Consider the following 13761-nt stretch of genomic DNA (forward strand, 5'->3'; position numbering starts at 1 on the left):
ATAAAACAAAACAGACAAATTACATTAAACCTTAACCCTCGTATTATGTTAAGGGTCAATTTGACCCATTTGCGTTTTTGTGTTGACCAAAATACTGGTTAACCTATCTTTTTCTTCATGAAATTGTATGACATTTCCTCATTTAGGGTCATGAACTTGTTCATAAAATCTGGACACACTGATGTGTAGTGGAATGTCTGTTCAGAGTTTGTATACACAGATGATGTTGCGGGTTTTTCAGAGACTTTCAACACCCATTTAGGTGTGTGTGTGTTGTGGTGGGGGTGTTTGTGTGTGTGTGTGTGTGTGTGTGTGTGTGTGTGGCGATGCTATTGACGAGGATTCAGGGGACCAGTCTGGTGTAGTATACATTAGCTGAAAACAATGGGCAGCAATCATCCTCAATATGGACAGCTAAAGATGCTAACATAAAATGGTCAACATCACCACACTGACGCCAAGGCAGACTGTCATCAAGATGACTCCAAGCCCCACAAGATTTTCTGCCACACTGGTTGATGATATTCAATCACCATTTCATCTCTTCATATCCCAACCAATAGATAGGATCATACTGGACATGACCAACTTGCAGGGGAGGTGTGTATTTCAAAAGAAATGGAAGCCACTGGATCAGATTGACTTGCATGCATACATTGAAATCCTAGTCCTGCTGCGTCCGCAGCATCCACCCATGCTCCGCAGTGCCATGTTACATCCCGCAACGCCCTGCTGTGATGTTCATACGCACAGAGTAGTCAGGATCCGGTATTGGAGACTGCACTACTCAGTACGACACGATGTGCCCTGCTATGACATGAACTTCCATGACTACCTCAAGGTCACTGTTCCATTATCTCTAATGTGACTATTATTTGCCACTGTTCATCACACCCCCAACCGGCCCCGTCAGACACCGCCTACCAAGAGTCTGGGTCTGCCGAGGTTTCTTCCTAAAAGGGAGTTTTTCCTCGCCACTGTCGCAACAGCCACTGATAATGCTTGCTCTTGGGGGAATTACTGTAATTGTTGGGGTTTTGGAATTTATAGAGTGTGGTCTAGACCTACTCTATCTGTAAAGTGTCTTGTTCTGATTTGATACTATAAATAAAATAAAATTGAATAGTATTAGCTAGAGTGTACAAGTCAAAGGGAGAAGCAATTGTCAGTCTGTGGAATGATGAGAGTGGAAGGCCAATATTTCTAGCAACAATGTCTTTGGAGTCAATTCATACGAAAGCTTGGGTGTTCCACAACACCAGAGCTGGTCGACGTGAAAGAGACAAACTAGCTGAGATCAGAGATGTATGGAATAAATGGGTCAAAATTGTACCTGTCTTGTACAATCCTGGTCCCCATGTCACTGTAGATGAACACCTTGTTCCATTCAGGGGGCGCTGTCCCTTCTGACAGTACATGCCCAACAAGCCTGCCAAGTATGGCATCAAAATATGGGCATCCTAGGATGCCAAATCTAGCTACTATGCATGGAATATGCAAGTGTATACCGGAAATATTTTCACTAAATAATTGGTAAAAACAGTTTTGGGGGAAAAAATGTTTGTGATGAGGAAAAAAAGTTTGTTTTGAGTGTATTTACACTGTACGGGTCATTTTGACCCGTAACATCATCAATGTCATTTTTTTTCAACATAATACAAGGGTTAAGGAAATCAGAAGTCTGTAACAGGACATGTGCATTCAGTGGTCAGGAAGTCAGAAATCTTATTTTTTTAAATCTTCCATGATAATAAAATAATCTAGATTGAGGTGACTTTGTCCGTGTCACAGACTGATCTCATGAAGTGGCGTATGTATGTACTTTAGAAAGTGGCGTGTATGTTTACGCAAAGTCATGATATCACGTTGCGTGTGACCGTGCAGCTACCGATAGCTTTAGGCGTCCGTACATAAATTAGAAGGCAGCTTGTGCAACACAGCCTTATAAAGAAAAATATACCAGTGCTCCATTCTGTGTGTGTGTAGTGTGTATGTTGGCTTTCACACATTGTCATGCTTTGATAGAGTTAGAGTCCCTAGTTCAACAGAAGTGATGGGAGACGACAGGGAGAGGACGAAGGACAGAATGGGAGGTGGAGGAAAAGGGGTAAAGACGAAAGGAAGAACGAAAAATCGACAGAGTGGAGAGGCGAAGAGAGGATTTTTACACTCTGTCATGTTTGATGGATTTAGGTTCTGTCAGAGGAGGCAGAAGAGGAGGGAGAGAAAGTATGAGGAGTTCAGGAATAGGAACTGTGAACAAAAGAAAGCAGGAAGTAGGAAAGAAAGAAGAAGAAGGATGAAAATGAAGAGGTGGATGAGGAGAAAGTTGAGAAGAAAAGAGGAACAGAGAAAATAAAGAAAAGAGAAAAGAAGAAGAGAACAGAAGGAAATGGAGGGATGAAGAAGGAAGTGTAGATTGTGGTTTACAGGAGATGGATAAGCAGAAAAAGAGGAGGAAGCTGAGATCGAGAATGGGAGGATGATGATGATGATGCTGATGAGGTGGATGATGAACTGTCTTGAATATTCTGTGCCATAATCTACTTGTTTCTACTGATAGCAATAATTAATTTCCAATGATCATCTATCATCGCTAATGTAAATGTTACTCACTCACTGTAATTAAGATGCAAATAAATTCATTTACATTGTTTGGTGATCTATTAATGACATCATTAATAATACTTGGACAGTAAACACCTCATTAAAATGAATACCTAATGATGTTTACTATTATGACAGAGGGTTCAGTGAGTTTGTATGAATGTACCTACTGATGATTTAACTAAACATGGAGAGACCCTGGTGAACACACACACACACACACACACACACACACACACACACACACACACACACACACACACACACACACACACACACACACACACACACACACACACACACGATAAACAAATAATCATGTCTCCAATTAATTAGGGCCCGAGCACGAAAGTGTGAAGGAACCTATTGTTTTTCGTCAGATTATTATTATTTTTCCGAGTCCTTTGTTGCATTTTTGAGGGGGTTAGTATGCACGAAAACTCACAAAAATTTGCACACATGTCACAACTGGTGAAAATTGCAAAGTATTGTAGTAATTGGGCTCGGGCGTTGCCAGGGGGCTCCATAGCGCCCCCTAACGTGCGCATTAATTACGACAAAAGTAATAAGTTAATATACCAACTTTTGAGGGAACATAGGTCTCATCTTGAACTCCATCGTGCTATTTTTAGAAAAAATTACAAAATTCTAAAATTTCTGAAATATTGGTTTTCGTGAAAAAATCTTCATTTTATGAACACATGTTTGAGGACTTTAGGATGCACAAAAACTCTCAAACTTTTGAAGCCATTTGCAGAATATTAAAATCTTTAATCTGAATACACATTTAGGCTTGGGAGTGGTACGGTTGCTCTATAGCGCCCCCTAATTGGATTTAGCACTTGGGCACATTTTTGACGGCCTCAATATATACGAAAACTCAAAAAAATACACAAAAAAAAAACACAAACACCTGGGAGCTTTGCATGACTGTACAGCGATTTGGGCCATACCTCTAAGCGGGCTCCATAGCGCCCCCTAAGGAGTGGAAGGCCTTAACATGGACATAGTTGCTCCGATCATCACCAGTTTTAATACACATGCTCTAATAATTGCGGACATATTTCCCATTTACCTTCATTAGCTCCGCCCAACCGGAAGGCGGCCATTTTTAATTATGCATTTTTCAGGTGTTTTACATTCTTTCGAACTCGTCCTAGGCCGTGATTTCAATCTTCTTGAATCTTTGCAGGTAGTATCTGTTGACCCTCATGACGAAAAAAGTTATCCAGAGAATTTTGATAGTTGAAAAAATGCGCAAGTTATAGCCTTATCGTGGCAACAATTATTTGCATTGCCCCGAAACTTGACAAGGTTGTTCCACATGGCCAGTTTAGCATCTGTGCCAAAGTTGGTGGCAATCGGCCATTAGATGGCACTGTTTTAATTTTTTTTTTATTAATCAGCAAAATATTGATATATGGGAAGCCTACTTTGTCTAACTACTGCTGGGACGTGAGTCTGATCGGCACGAAAATTTGCAAGTAGACATGGAGGACCTTCATGAAAAAAAACTTATCAAAAGAATATTGATAGCTAACACAGTGCACAAGTTAAGGAGGACCAACTTCCTGTAGGTGGGTGTGGAAACAGAAACGGTTGTATCTTGTCAACGGCTATTCCAATGGACACAAAACTTAGTGCAGTTGTTCCTCATGTGCTACTGAGGCTGTGTGCCAAATATGGTGACAATCGGCCTTTAGATGGCGCTGTTGTCATTTTTTAAATTAATTTAGCAAATTTGCTTTATGCGAAACCTACTTTTTTTAACTCCTCCTAAAGCGTGAGTCCCATCTGCACGAAAATGTACACATAGACACTAAACATGACACAGATGTTCCGCATAGGGGCATGAGCATCCATGCCAAAGTTATAGTGAATCGGAAACCTAATTTGTCTAACAGTTAGACAAATTAGGTTTCCCATATATCGTGATGTGGCTAATTACAAAAAAAATTCTAACAGAGCCATCTAATGGCCGATTCACTATAACTTTGGCATGGATGCTCATGCCCCTATGCGGAACATCTGTGTCATGTTTAGTGTCAATCGGAATAAATCTTGGTAAGATACGCAACTTCCTGTTTCGACAGCCCCCTACAGGAAGTTGGTGCTCTGTAACTTGGCCTTGTGTTAGCTATCAAAACTCTTTTGATAACTTTTTGTCACGTGGGTCCACCGAGTCTATGTGTACATTTTCGTGCAGATTGGACTCACGGCCCAGGAGGAGTTAAATAATTAAAATAAATTGTGATAGCTAACACAATGCGCAAGTTACAGAGGACCAACTTCCTGTAGGGGACTGTCGAAACAGGAAGTTGCATACCTTACCAAGATTTATTCCGATTGACACCAAACATGACACAGTTTTTCCGAATAGGGGCATGAGCATCCATGCCAAATTCAGAGTGAATCGGCCATTAGATGGCGCTGTGAGAATTTCTTTTATTAATTATTCACATTGCGATATATGGGAAACATACTTGGTCTAACTCCTCCTGGGCCGTGAGTCCAATCTGCACGAAAACTTGGATATAGACTCGGTGGACCCTCGTGACTAAAAGAATTTTGATATGGAGTTATGGAGGAACAACTTCCTGTAGGTGGGTTTCGAAACATGAACGGTTGTATCTTGGCAAAAGTTATTCCGATTTACATGAAACTTAGAATGTGTGGTCTACATGTGATGTTGCATTTGCCAGTACCCCTCGGGGCAAGAAGCAAGGGCCCGTCATCGCTGCTTGCAGCTTTAATTTATGTTGTTTTGGCACATGTCTTAATTCATGCCAGGGTTAATAATTATGTCATATATTGTTGCATGACTGAACACACACTGCTCACACACACACTGCTCACACACACACTGCTACACACACACTGCTCACACACACACACACACACACACAAAAAACACACAAAAAAAAAAAAAAACACAACACACACACACACACACACACACACACACACACACACACACACACACACACACACACAGGGCAGAGTAAGGATTACAAAAAGGACAATTAGAGGACATTGCTGTCAGACAAAAGCTTCTACATATATATAAACACACAATAATGTGTGTGTGTGTATGCATCTGTGTGGTCACATGTATGTTACTCTATGAGTTGTGTGTGTCCACGCATGTTTGATACTGTGATATTGTTAGGACATGGGGTCATCACCCTCTGCAGGGCGCGTGTGTTTTCAGCTGGTTTCCCTCTCAGCACTGTTCCTTCCTCACGCTGCACTTTCTCCCACCCGGATGACTGACGGAGGGTCACAGGCTGCAGTGAACTCGCCTCTGCCTCCCGCTGTCCTGAGGCTCCTCAAAAACCTGCAATATCACAGGGTCATCTGGAAACTTCTAAAGCCTCCAGGGAATCTAGCTTTTACCTCCAGAAAAAAATGTCCTATTGTGATCGCCAAAAACACCTTTAGCGGGAGTCAGAGACGCATTCTATTTCTTTAAAAAAGAATAATCCACCAGATATATACATGTGGTGTGGTATATATATATAATATATAATAATCGGAAAAATGACTAGCCGACTGGGAACATTTGCGTGAACGCCCCCTCAAGTTGGAACAACAACTCAGAAAGTTGATGGAATTTTTGGTACACCACTTGCTGAATTGGTGTCATATTACGCAGTAACATGGCAAACGAAAGTAAATGTTGGGTTGATGGTAAGAACCCTTTTATTAATTCACATATTGCATATCATTTTTTGCTTACATGTAATTATTATTATTATGGTATTAGGTTGTAACTGTCCACGTAGAGTGACCTAAATTAGTAAGAAAAGTTATTTATTAGCATCAACCCTGATAACAAGATAAAGGAAAATTTTAGAGGTTACTGGTGCAGCACCAAGTCTGGGACAAAATCAATAATATAAAGCTTCAAACTGGAAATAAATACTGGAAACAGCTATTAATGTGAGCAAAAAAATACAACACATCTTCTTTGTAGTGTCCATGTTTTTTTCCACATTACGACTTAAAGCTTATGAACACACCGAAGTTGAAAGAACAACTTCCCAACCCAGGAATGGGCCCATCCGAGGAGCACATGAAAGCAGCATAAATATCTGGCTCCACCTGCCCAAACAAACCAAAGCTGAAAACAAGTTCACACCTGCTCTCGAGAGGTTGTTGAAAGTCATTCTAGGACATGACAAAAAACTCTCCCAGAAATAGAACAGGATGAAATAGGTTAATGGAAAAGTAAATGGCAAGCCTTCTTTCTCTCTTGAAGAAATGAGAACTAGTAGCAGCTGCTGGACTATTTGTGGGGATGCAGATTATGGTGAAAAGGTACGGTTTATTAAAAGGATAAATATATTATCACACACTGACCTATCAGGGACTACTTTGCCTGTGTCCAGTGGAAGTTATGGTGATGAGGCTAAAACAAATCACACTGCTTAAAGGAACATGGCGACTTATTGAGACTTTAGCTTATTCACCGTATCCCCCAGAGTTAGATAAATCCATACATACCCTTCTCATCTCCGTGTGTGTCGTAACTCTGTCTGGCGCACCCACCGCTAGCCTAGCTTAGCACAGATCCTGGAGGTAACCAGCTCCAACTAGCCTACTGCTCCCAATAAGTGACAAAATAACACCAACATTTTCCTATTTACATGTTGTGGTTTGTATAATCACAGCGTTTACAAATAACAATGTCACATGAGATACAGCCATCTTCTAACCGTATACAAACTGGGAACTATATTCTCAGAAGGCGAAGCACTGCTACTTCTGCTATTTGGGCGGAGTGATTTCCTCGCAGCACCTGAGAAGCCCCGTGGTGAGGAGCAGAGAGTAACAACGGTGCTTTTCAGGTGTTTGGCTAATCACTCCGCCCAAGTAGCAGTGCTTCGCCTTCTGAGAATATAGTTCCCAATATGTATACGGTTAGAAGATGGCTGTGTCTCATGTGACCTTGTTATTTGTACCCACTGTGACTATACAAATCACAACATATACATAGGGAAATGTTGGTGTTATTTTGTCACTTATTGGGAGCAGTAGGCTAGTTGGAGCCGGTTACCTCCAGCATCCGTGCTAAGCTAGGCTAGCGGTGGGTGCATCAGACAGAGTTACGACACGCAGACGCGCATGGAGATGAGAAGGGTATGTATGGACTTATCTAACTCTGGGGGATATGGTGAATAAGCTAAAGTCCCAATATGTCAGCGTGTTCCTTTAAAGCTGATTTTGGTAGGTGTTTTCATCAAAGCATAGGTGAGATGACTAAGAGGCTAATTGGCCATTATCCCATCTCAAAATGTAAGCTTTTAAGAGTAAAGTACTTTACAAAAAAGCACTATACCCTTCTGTTTTAGATAATGGAAATGTGAATTTTAAGCTGCATTATACATAAACAGCAGCCCTCAACTGTCCATTCAGCGCTGCGATCGGTAAAAGCCTTGTTACTCAGTTACATCTCTCCTGTTCTCAGTAAAGTCAAACAGCTACAAGAGAGATGACTGAACTACACTGTTTACCTCCCCTTCTTTCCGACTGTACCTTGTGTAGCTCGTCATAGCAGATGTCAGATCCGGTGCTTGTTTAGGCAGTACATTAATCCTTTCAACCTTTGTTGCTTACAGCGAAAAAAAAAAGAAAAGTAAATGAAACAACAACAGCAAAAAAGGAAAAGAATAACAGGCTTTTATCTCTGGCTTGGAGGCACTTCCCTTATGAGGCGCCGGTTTGATCGAAGATGAAACAGGAACTTCTAATAAGAAAAGCTCACTATGTTCTTTCACTCGTACACCCCTGAATGTTAAAGCTGTTTTCTGGAATTTGTATCTGAAGGCACAATTCACACATTAATCAACATTAGAGAGTGATCGCGCCTGATTTGGTGGGTTGTCAGCTGCGGTCTCTGGGGCAGGATGCTTAAAAGCCTATTTAAAACATGTGGGGTTGTGCCAAAATGCATTGAGAAAATCAATTTTAAATTCGAGTCTCGCTGTGTGAGAAGAGTTCATCTAGAAATCTCAGTTGGAACACCGACTGTCATTATGTCTCTGCTACAAAATGCAAATATGTAATATAGATGAAATATGCCTGTCCAATAGTAAGAATTATTACCTCATATACAGTATGAATGTAGACTGTAAGCAGATGATTAGCTTGTGTTGCTTAGTAATATTATGAGGGGGGAAACATGGAATGATGTTGTGCAAGCAGTTTTAATGCATTACTTTTAATGATTAGCCGTGAGGATACTGCAAAACCTCCTGATTTTAAATATGTACGTCGAAAATTTAGCGCCACAGCTTTTTACCCCCCAAATACAAGACTCTGGACTGGCGAGGGTCTATCTCGAACACACACACATACAGGCAATAGAGACACGTGTATACACAAAAGAAAGTACATAATGATAAGCCTACGTGTGCATACACACACGCAGTCCGAGGCCATAAAGATCTGTGCAAGGCCAATTTAGCACAGAGAGAACCACCGCATCAGCTCATAAAACACACTCATTAAACACAAACCCACTGCAGGCCCTAAACCATGAGTGTGTGTGTGTATCAGTGTGTGTTTGTATGTGTCTGTCTCTGTGTATCCCGGAGGTGTGTTTGATCTCCTGACTGTGATAATGCGATATCCAGCCCTTGTCTTTGATCCCCTCATCACTATAAACACTGCTGATGCCTGGTAAACGCACGCTGCCATCAACAAACTGATAGCACTGCTCTCTGGCTCTGGTGTGTGTGTGTGTGTGTGTGTGTGTGTGTGTTTGTGACGGAGATAGAGCATCATTTAATGAGTGTACCCAGTAGAGTTTAAGGGCATACATTCTTCTTTAGACAACAACCTGAAAACACTGAGCTGGGCTGATTTACCTCAAAATACATCCTGTTTCCAGCTCCCATTAACATGCATTTGCTTTCAGTTAACACTAACACTTTCCTTTATGAACATAAACTGCTATTTAAGTTAATGTTGAAATGATTTATAAATGCACTTTGTTTGTGTGTGTTTGAAAGGCAATAACTAACAAGTGGGAAAGCGGCTGTGTTTTTACAACTCTATATTACATTAGATGGTGATAGAAAGAAAGGGAGATGAGTAGCTCTGAAGAGATAACTGATAAACACAGTGGAAAACAGATGCACAGATGTTGCATATGGCTGAGGACACGCAAGCACGCACGCACGCACACAAACACGGAAACTATAACCGTCACAGTCGTAATTGCACCAATTGGTACACTTTATCTTACACTGATGTTACATAACGGCGTAACACAAACATTAGTGGCAGAAACAGGTAGGTTTAACGGTTGTAAAAGCCTTGTTTGCTGCATGATTCAGATGAGACTGAAGACAGTGTACATTTTATGCTTTTTATCACTCTTTATATTATGATTAAGACCATTTTTTTCATTTACAGTAAATTGTCCTTTAATGATTATCCAAGCAGAATGAGTCAGCAGAGATAAAGACCTGAAGTGTGTTTTAGGAAAGAAGATCTTTTTGTGACGGATTTGATTTGTTAATCTTGGGAGAGGAGACAAAGTTATTTGTGTGCAAACGTTTCCCCTAAACATCCACATTTCATGGGCTAAGCTGTTGTCAGCTTTGTCACAATGCATTTTTCAGATAATCCAAAGTTGTTTTGGCAATGGTTTATTTCGCTCAGGAAGTAGGAGAATTGTCACGCTGTGAAAGTCATAGCTTTAGTGTTTTGGATGCTATCTCAACTCTTTCTATTGTGGAAACTTTCCTATTCTTTATTTTTCTGTAGGTATGCTATTTTAAAGTAAATATTCCAGACAGATGCAAGTGCTGATACTATTATGTAAAATATCCATAATGGTAATAGCAGTCATTTTTGTCAAGATAACAATGTTTTTGCCTAAAACTCTGCATTGACACTGTGTGATATTTCTGTGGGTGTTCATTTATACAATAGGTGATTTCTTACTTTGGGGATTCTTTGGCATTCTTTGGTGGGATGAAGGTAACTTAGCTGCCTATGAATGCCATTCAAATCATACTCACAGTGAACATCCTCTTGGATACTATCTCTATTTGTCTTCTTTGTGCCAATAATCCCAAGAAAGCGTGACATTTTCAAACACCAGCAGAGAACAGATCTCAAAGCATTAAAAGCTCCTGGCTGGATGAGGGGGAAACCAGAGAACACGGCTGAGGAAAATGAAAGGAGAAGAAAGGAGAGGACAGGTGTGATTCCCACTGAGTTTTTCTGTACAGACCTCTGAGGAGAAGCAGATGAGGAGTAGAAGTAGAAAAAAGGGCAGGAATAAAGAAGAGGGCAGCAGAATCGCTTCTGTGGGTGTTCAACCTGAATCCCAAATCAACAGGCCTGTTAAAACATAAGCGATTAGGGAGCAGCTCTGCATTTTGTCACTTTAGGAATATGTGCAATATAAGTGCAACTGCTGCTTCGATTTTATGTCTTGTAACGTTGCCAGGTGTAAAGTGCTTTTTTTTCTTGCCAACTTTAAAGTGCTCTTGTCTAGGCTATTATATTAGGCTTTCTATACAATAAATATGATTCAAATTGCAAAAAATCCAATGAGATGATTATAACTCACTCTGTGATGTCCTCTAACCAGTAATGTCCTTTTCGTCTCTTTTCATTGTCCCCATTTTTTGCCATTTCTGTGCTGCACTTCCTAGAGATCACATGTCAAATCAAAAGTATGGCCTTACTGTTTTTCCAGGGTATTTTCTGTTGTTAAAGTATTGGTTTCTGTAGATAGTGCTCTTCACTTTGTCACATTTCTATACAAGCTCCTCCATTTCCTTTGTGCATTGCATTGTGGTGGAATAGTGTCCACAAACACTCAAAATCAGGGTAAGTATGGACAGACAGTGTGAACACACTATAAACTCAAAACCTGCGCAGCATTAGTATGTAGTATAGAATTGGGACACACTTATTATCTGCACAGCCATATTGTTATTCTTCTGGTGGGAAAAGCAACAACACAGCGACTGCATTAGCAAATCTTTCATGAGGTGACTATAGTGTGAATTAGTCTTGTACGTGTTGTATCAATGAGTTATAGATAAAAAGTTAAATTTATTGATTAATTGTGCTTTTGGCCTGTTGATTCAGAATTCCCCAAAACCACATTAAGTACATTCTCAGTGCTGATTGGCTGTCACACCTGTCCGTTCCTTCTCGCTGCGTCTCCATTGGGGGGTTTCAAGCAGAACGTAGAAGGAGGACTGCTTATTGTACTCCTCCCGGTCTAAGATCCTAATGGTTATGGTCTTCCTGTATGGGACACACACGTACACACACATAGAGGGAGGTGGTAAATGCATGCATGGTAAACAAACAACATAGCAAGGTATTTACACAAAACACACACACACACACACACACAGAAGAGGAGGAGTAATGGATGTGGTGAGATGAGGTGATCCACAACCTGCTGCATGTTCACGGGTCATAGTGAGGACACATCAGGAGGTACATGAGCAAGAAAGAAATCAAAATCTCCTCCTGTGTGCCTCCATGTGTTGGGAACATGCAGCCTCTGCAATGCGTCCGACACCTTGTGGCCTAGGGGGTCAAGGTTCGAGAGGCTCAGCCCCTTCCTGACCTTTGGTGTCGTTGCTCTCCACCAGGCGAGGCTCTCCGATCTCTAAGTAGAAGGTTTTGTTCTTCTCGTACTCCTCGTCGTCGATAATTCTCACCTTGATGGTTTTACTGAGGAGGGGGAGGAGGAAGGGGGAGGAAGGAAGAGACGAGGAAGGAAAAAAAGAGAAGGCAGAAAAGTGAGGAAAGGACGGACTGGAAAGTGGAACAGCAAGAGGAAACAGAAAAGAGCAGCATTTGGTTTTTCCCACAAGCATCTAATGCTCAAGACATGAACATTTTTGTTCAATGCCAAAATCTCCAAGAAAGCTTAGTTATCAGGTAACTGTTTTTTCAGGCTGTTATATTTCCACCTAATCGAAGCATAACATCTGATGTCAGATTAATCTCGGATGGTATCGGAGAAGCTCACATTAGACAAAGATTGGTCTGATAAAGCCCTCACTCTGTCAGCCTGCAGCCCTGATCAAGGCTCAATTCAATATTCCGCTCAAGCCTGATACCAGCTTTTATTTATTTTTTATTTTTTTATTTTAGAAAAAAAAAACTTATTCACTTGGATGCTAAAAGCAAAAGGAAAACTGGCAGTGTCTGGAGAGTTTATCAACTCTATTAGTCATTTTGGCAGGTGAACACCCATGAGTCACAATGATGAATTTGGCTTGTACAATCAAGAAGCTTTTAGGATCCAGCAGCAGGTTTGCAAATTAAGTATTTTATTCACACATTGCTTTTCACTTTTACGAGACTATTTGACAAGCTAATCCCATGCAGTGATAATTGTTGGAAGTCTGCATGTGTGTAATCTTTTCCTTGATGCCTGTGGGAAACCAGGGCAATTCACTGTCAATTAAGCCAATCCAACAATTGAATTTTCATCAAAATCTACAGAAAAGTATTGCAGGAAAATATCCAGCCTGTAAAAGATACCTAAAAATGAGTGCTTTAGCAAATTACTTAGATTCTTTTCACATTTCTGGCTGAATTGAAAGTGAACTGATATGTACTGCAGTCTTTAACATTGAACAGATCAGCACACAGACACATCGGAGACATTAGAATAATAAGAAGTCATCCAAGACCAGATGCAATAAAAAGGAAAGACTGCGCAGGAAAATAACAATGAAGGAGTGATTATTTTAAACAGTAGGAAATGTCTGCTTCTGCAATTAACACCTTCAATTAACACCCAACACGGCACAGTAAAGCTCTTACCAGCTCTGGTTTGTGATTTAAGCCAAAATGTTACAAAAATCGGTGCCGCGAGCCAAAGTCTCATCTTTCTCACTTTTAGATATTTATGTTCTGCTATCATTCTCCATCTAAACCTTTCAATGACTGTTGAACAAAACAGTAATACATCAGCCTGTAAACTGTAACAGCGTAATGTCGATGAACAAATACAAGCCAACGATTTCTTTCTCTGAAGCCGAGTTCTCACCAAAAATTTAACTGCCAAGAGTAGCTCTCATTATTGACCAACCAAATGCTCCAGTAAGACTCGGTATGGAGAGAGTGTGTGTTTGACTGTGTGTATTTATTGTGGCA

General features: G+C 40.7%; 1 protein-coding gene across 2 annotated transcripts in view; it reads right to left on the minus strand.

Annotated features, from left to right (window-relative positions):
* The window catches only part of slc8a1b (solute carrier family 8 member 1b), a 150692-nt gene that overhangs the window by 31450 nt on the left and 105481 nt on the right, over positions 1-13761 (minus strand). The window contains exon 5 of one of the 2 annotated variants that reach the window (XM_039783780.1): positions 11777-11886. In XM_039783780.1, the coding sequence (XP_039639714.1) occupies positions 11777-11886 (110 nt within the window). Of the gene's footprint in view, positions 1-11776; positions 11887-12217; positions 12325-13761 lie in introns of both variants that reach the window. The other variant, XM_039783781.1, reaches the window with a different exon arrangement.

This window comes from Perca fluviatilis, chromosome 19 (assembly GCF_010015445.1).
Source record: "Perca fluviatilis chromosome 19, GENO_Pfluv_1.0, whole genome shotgun sequence".
NCBI classification, from domain to species: Eukaryota; Metazoa; Chordata; class Actinopteri; order Perciformes; family Percidae; genus Perca; species Perca fluviatilis.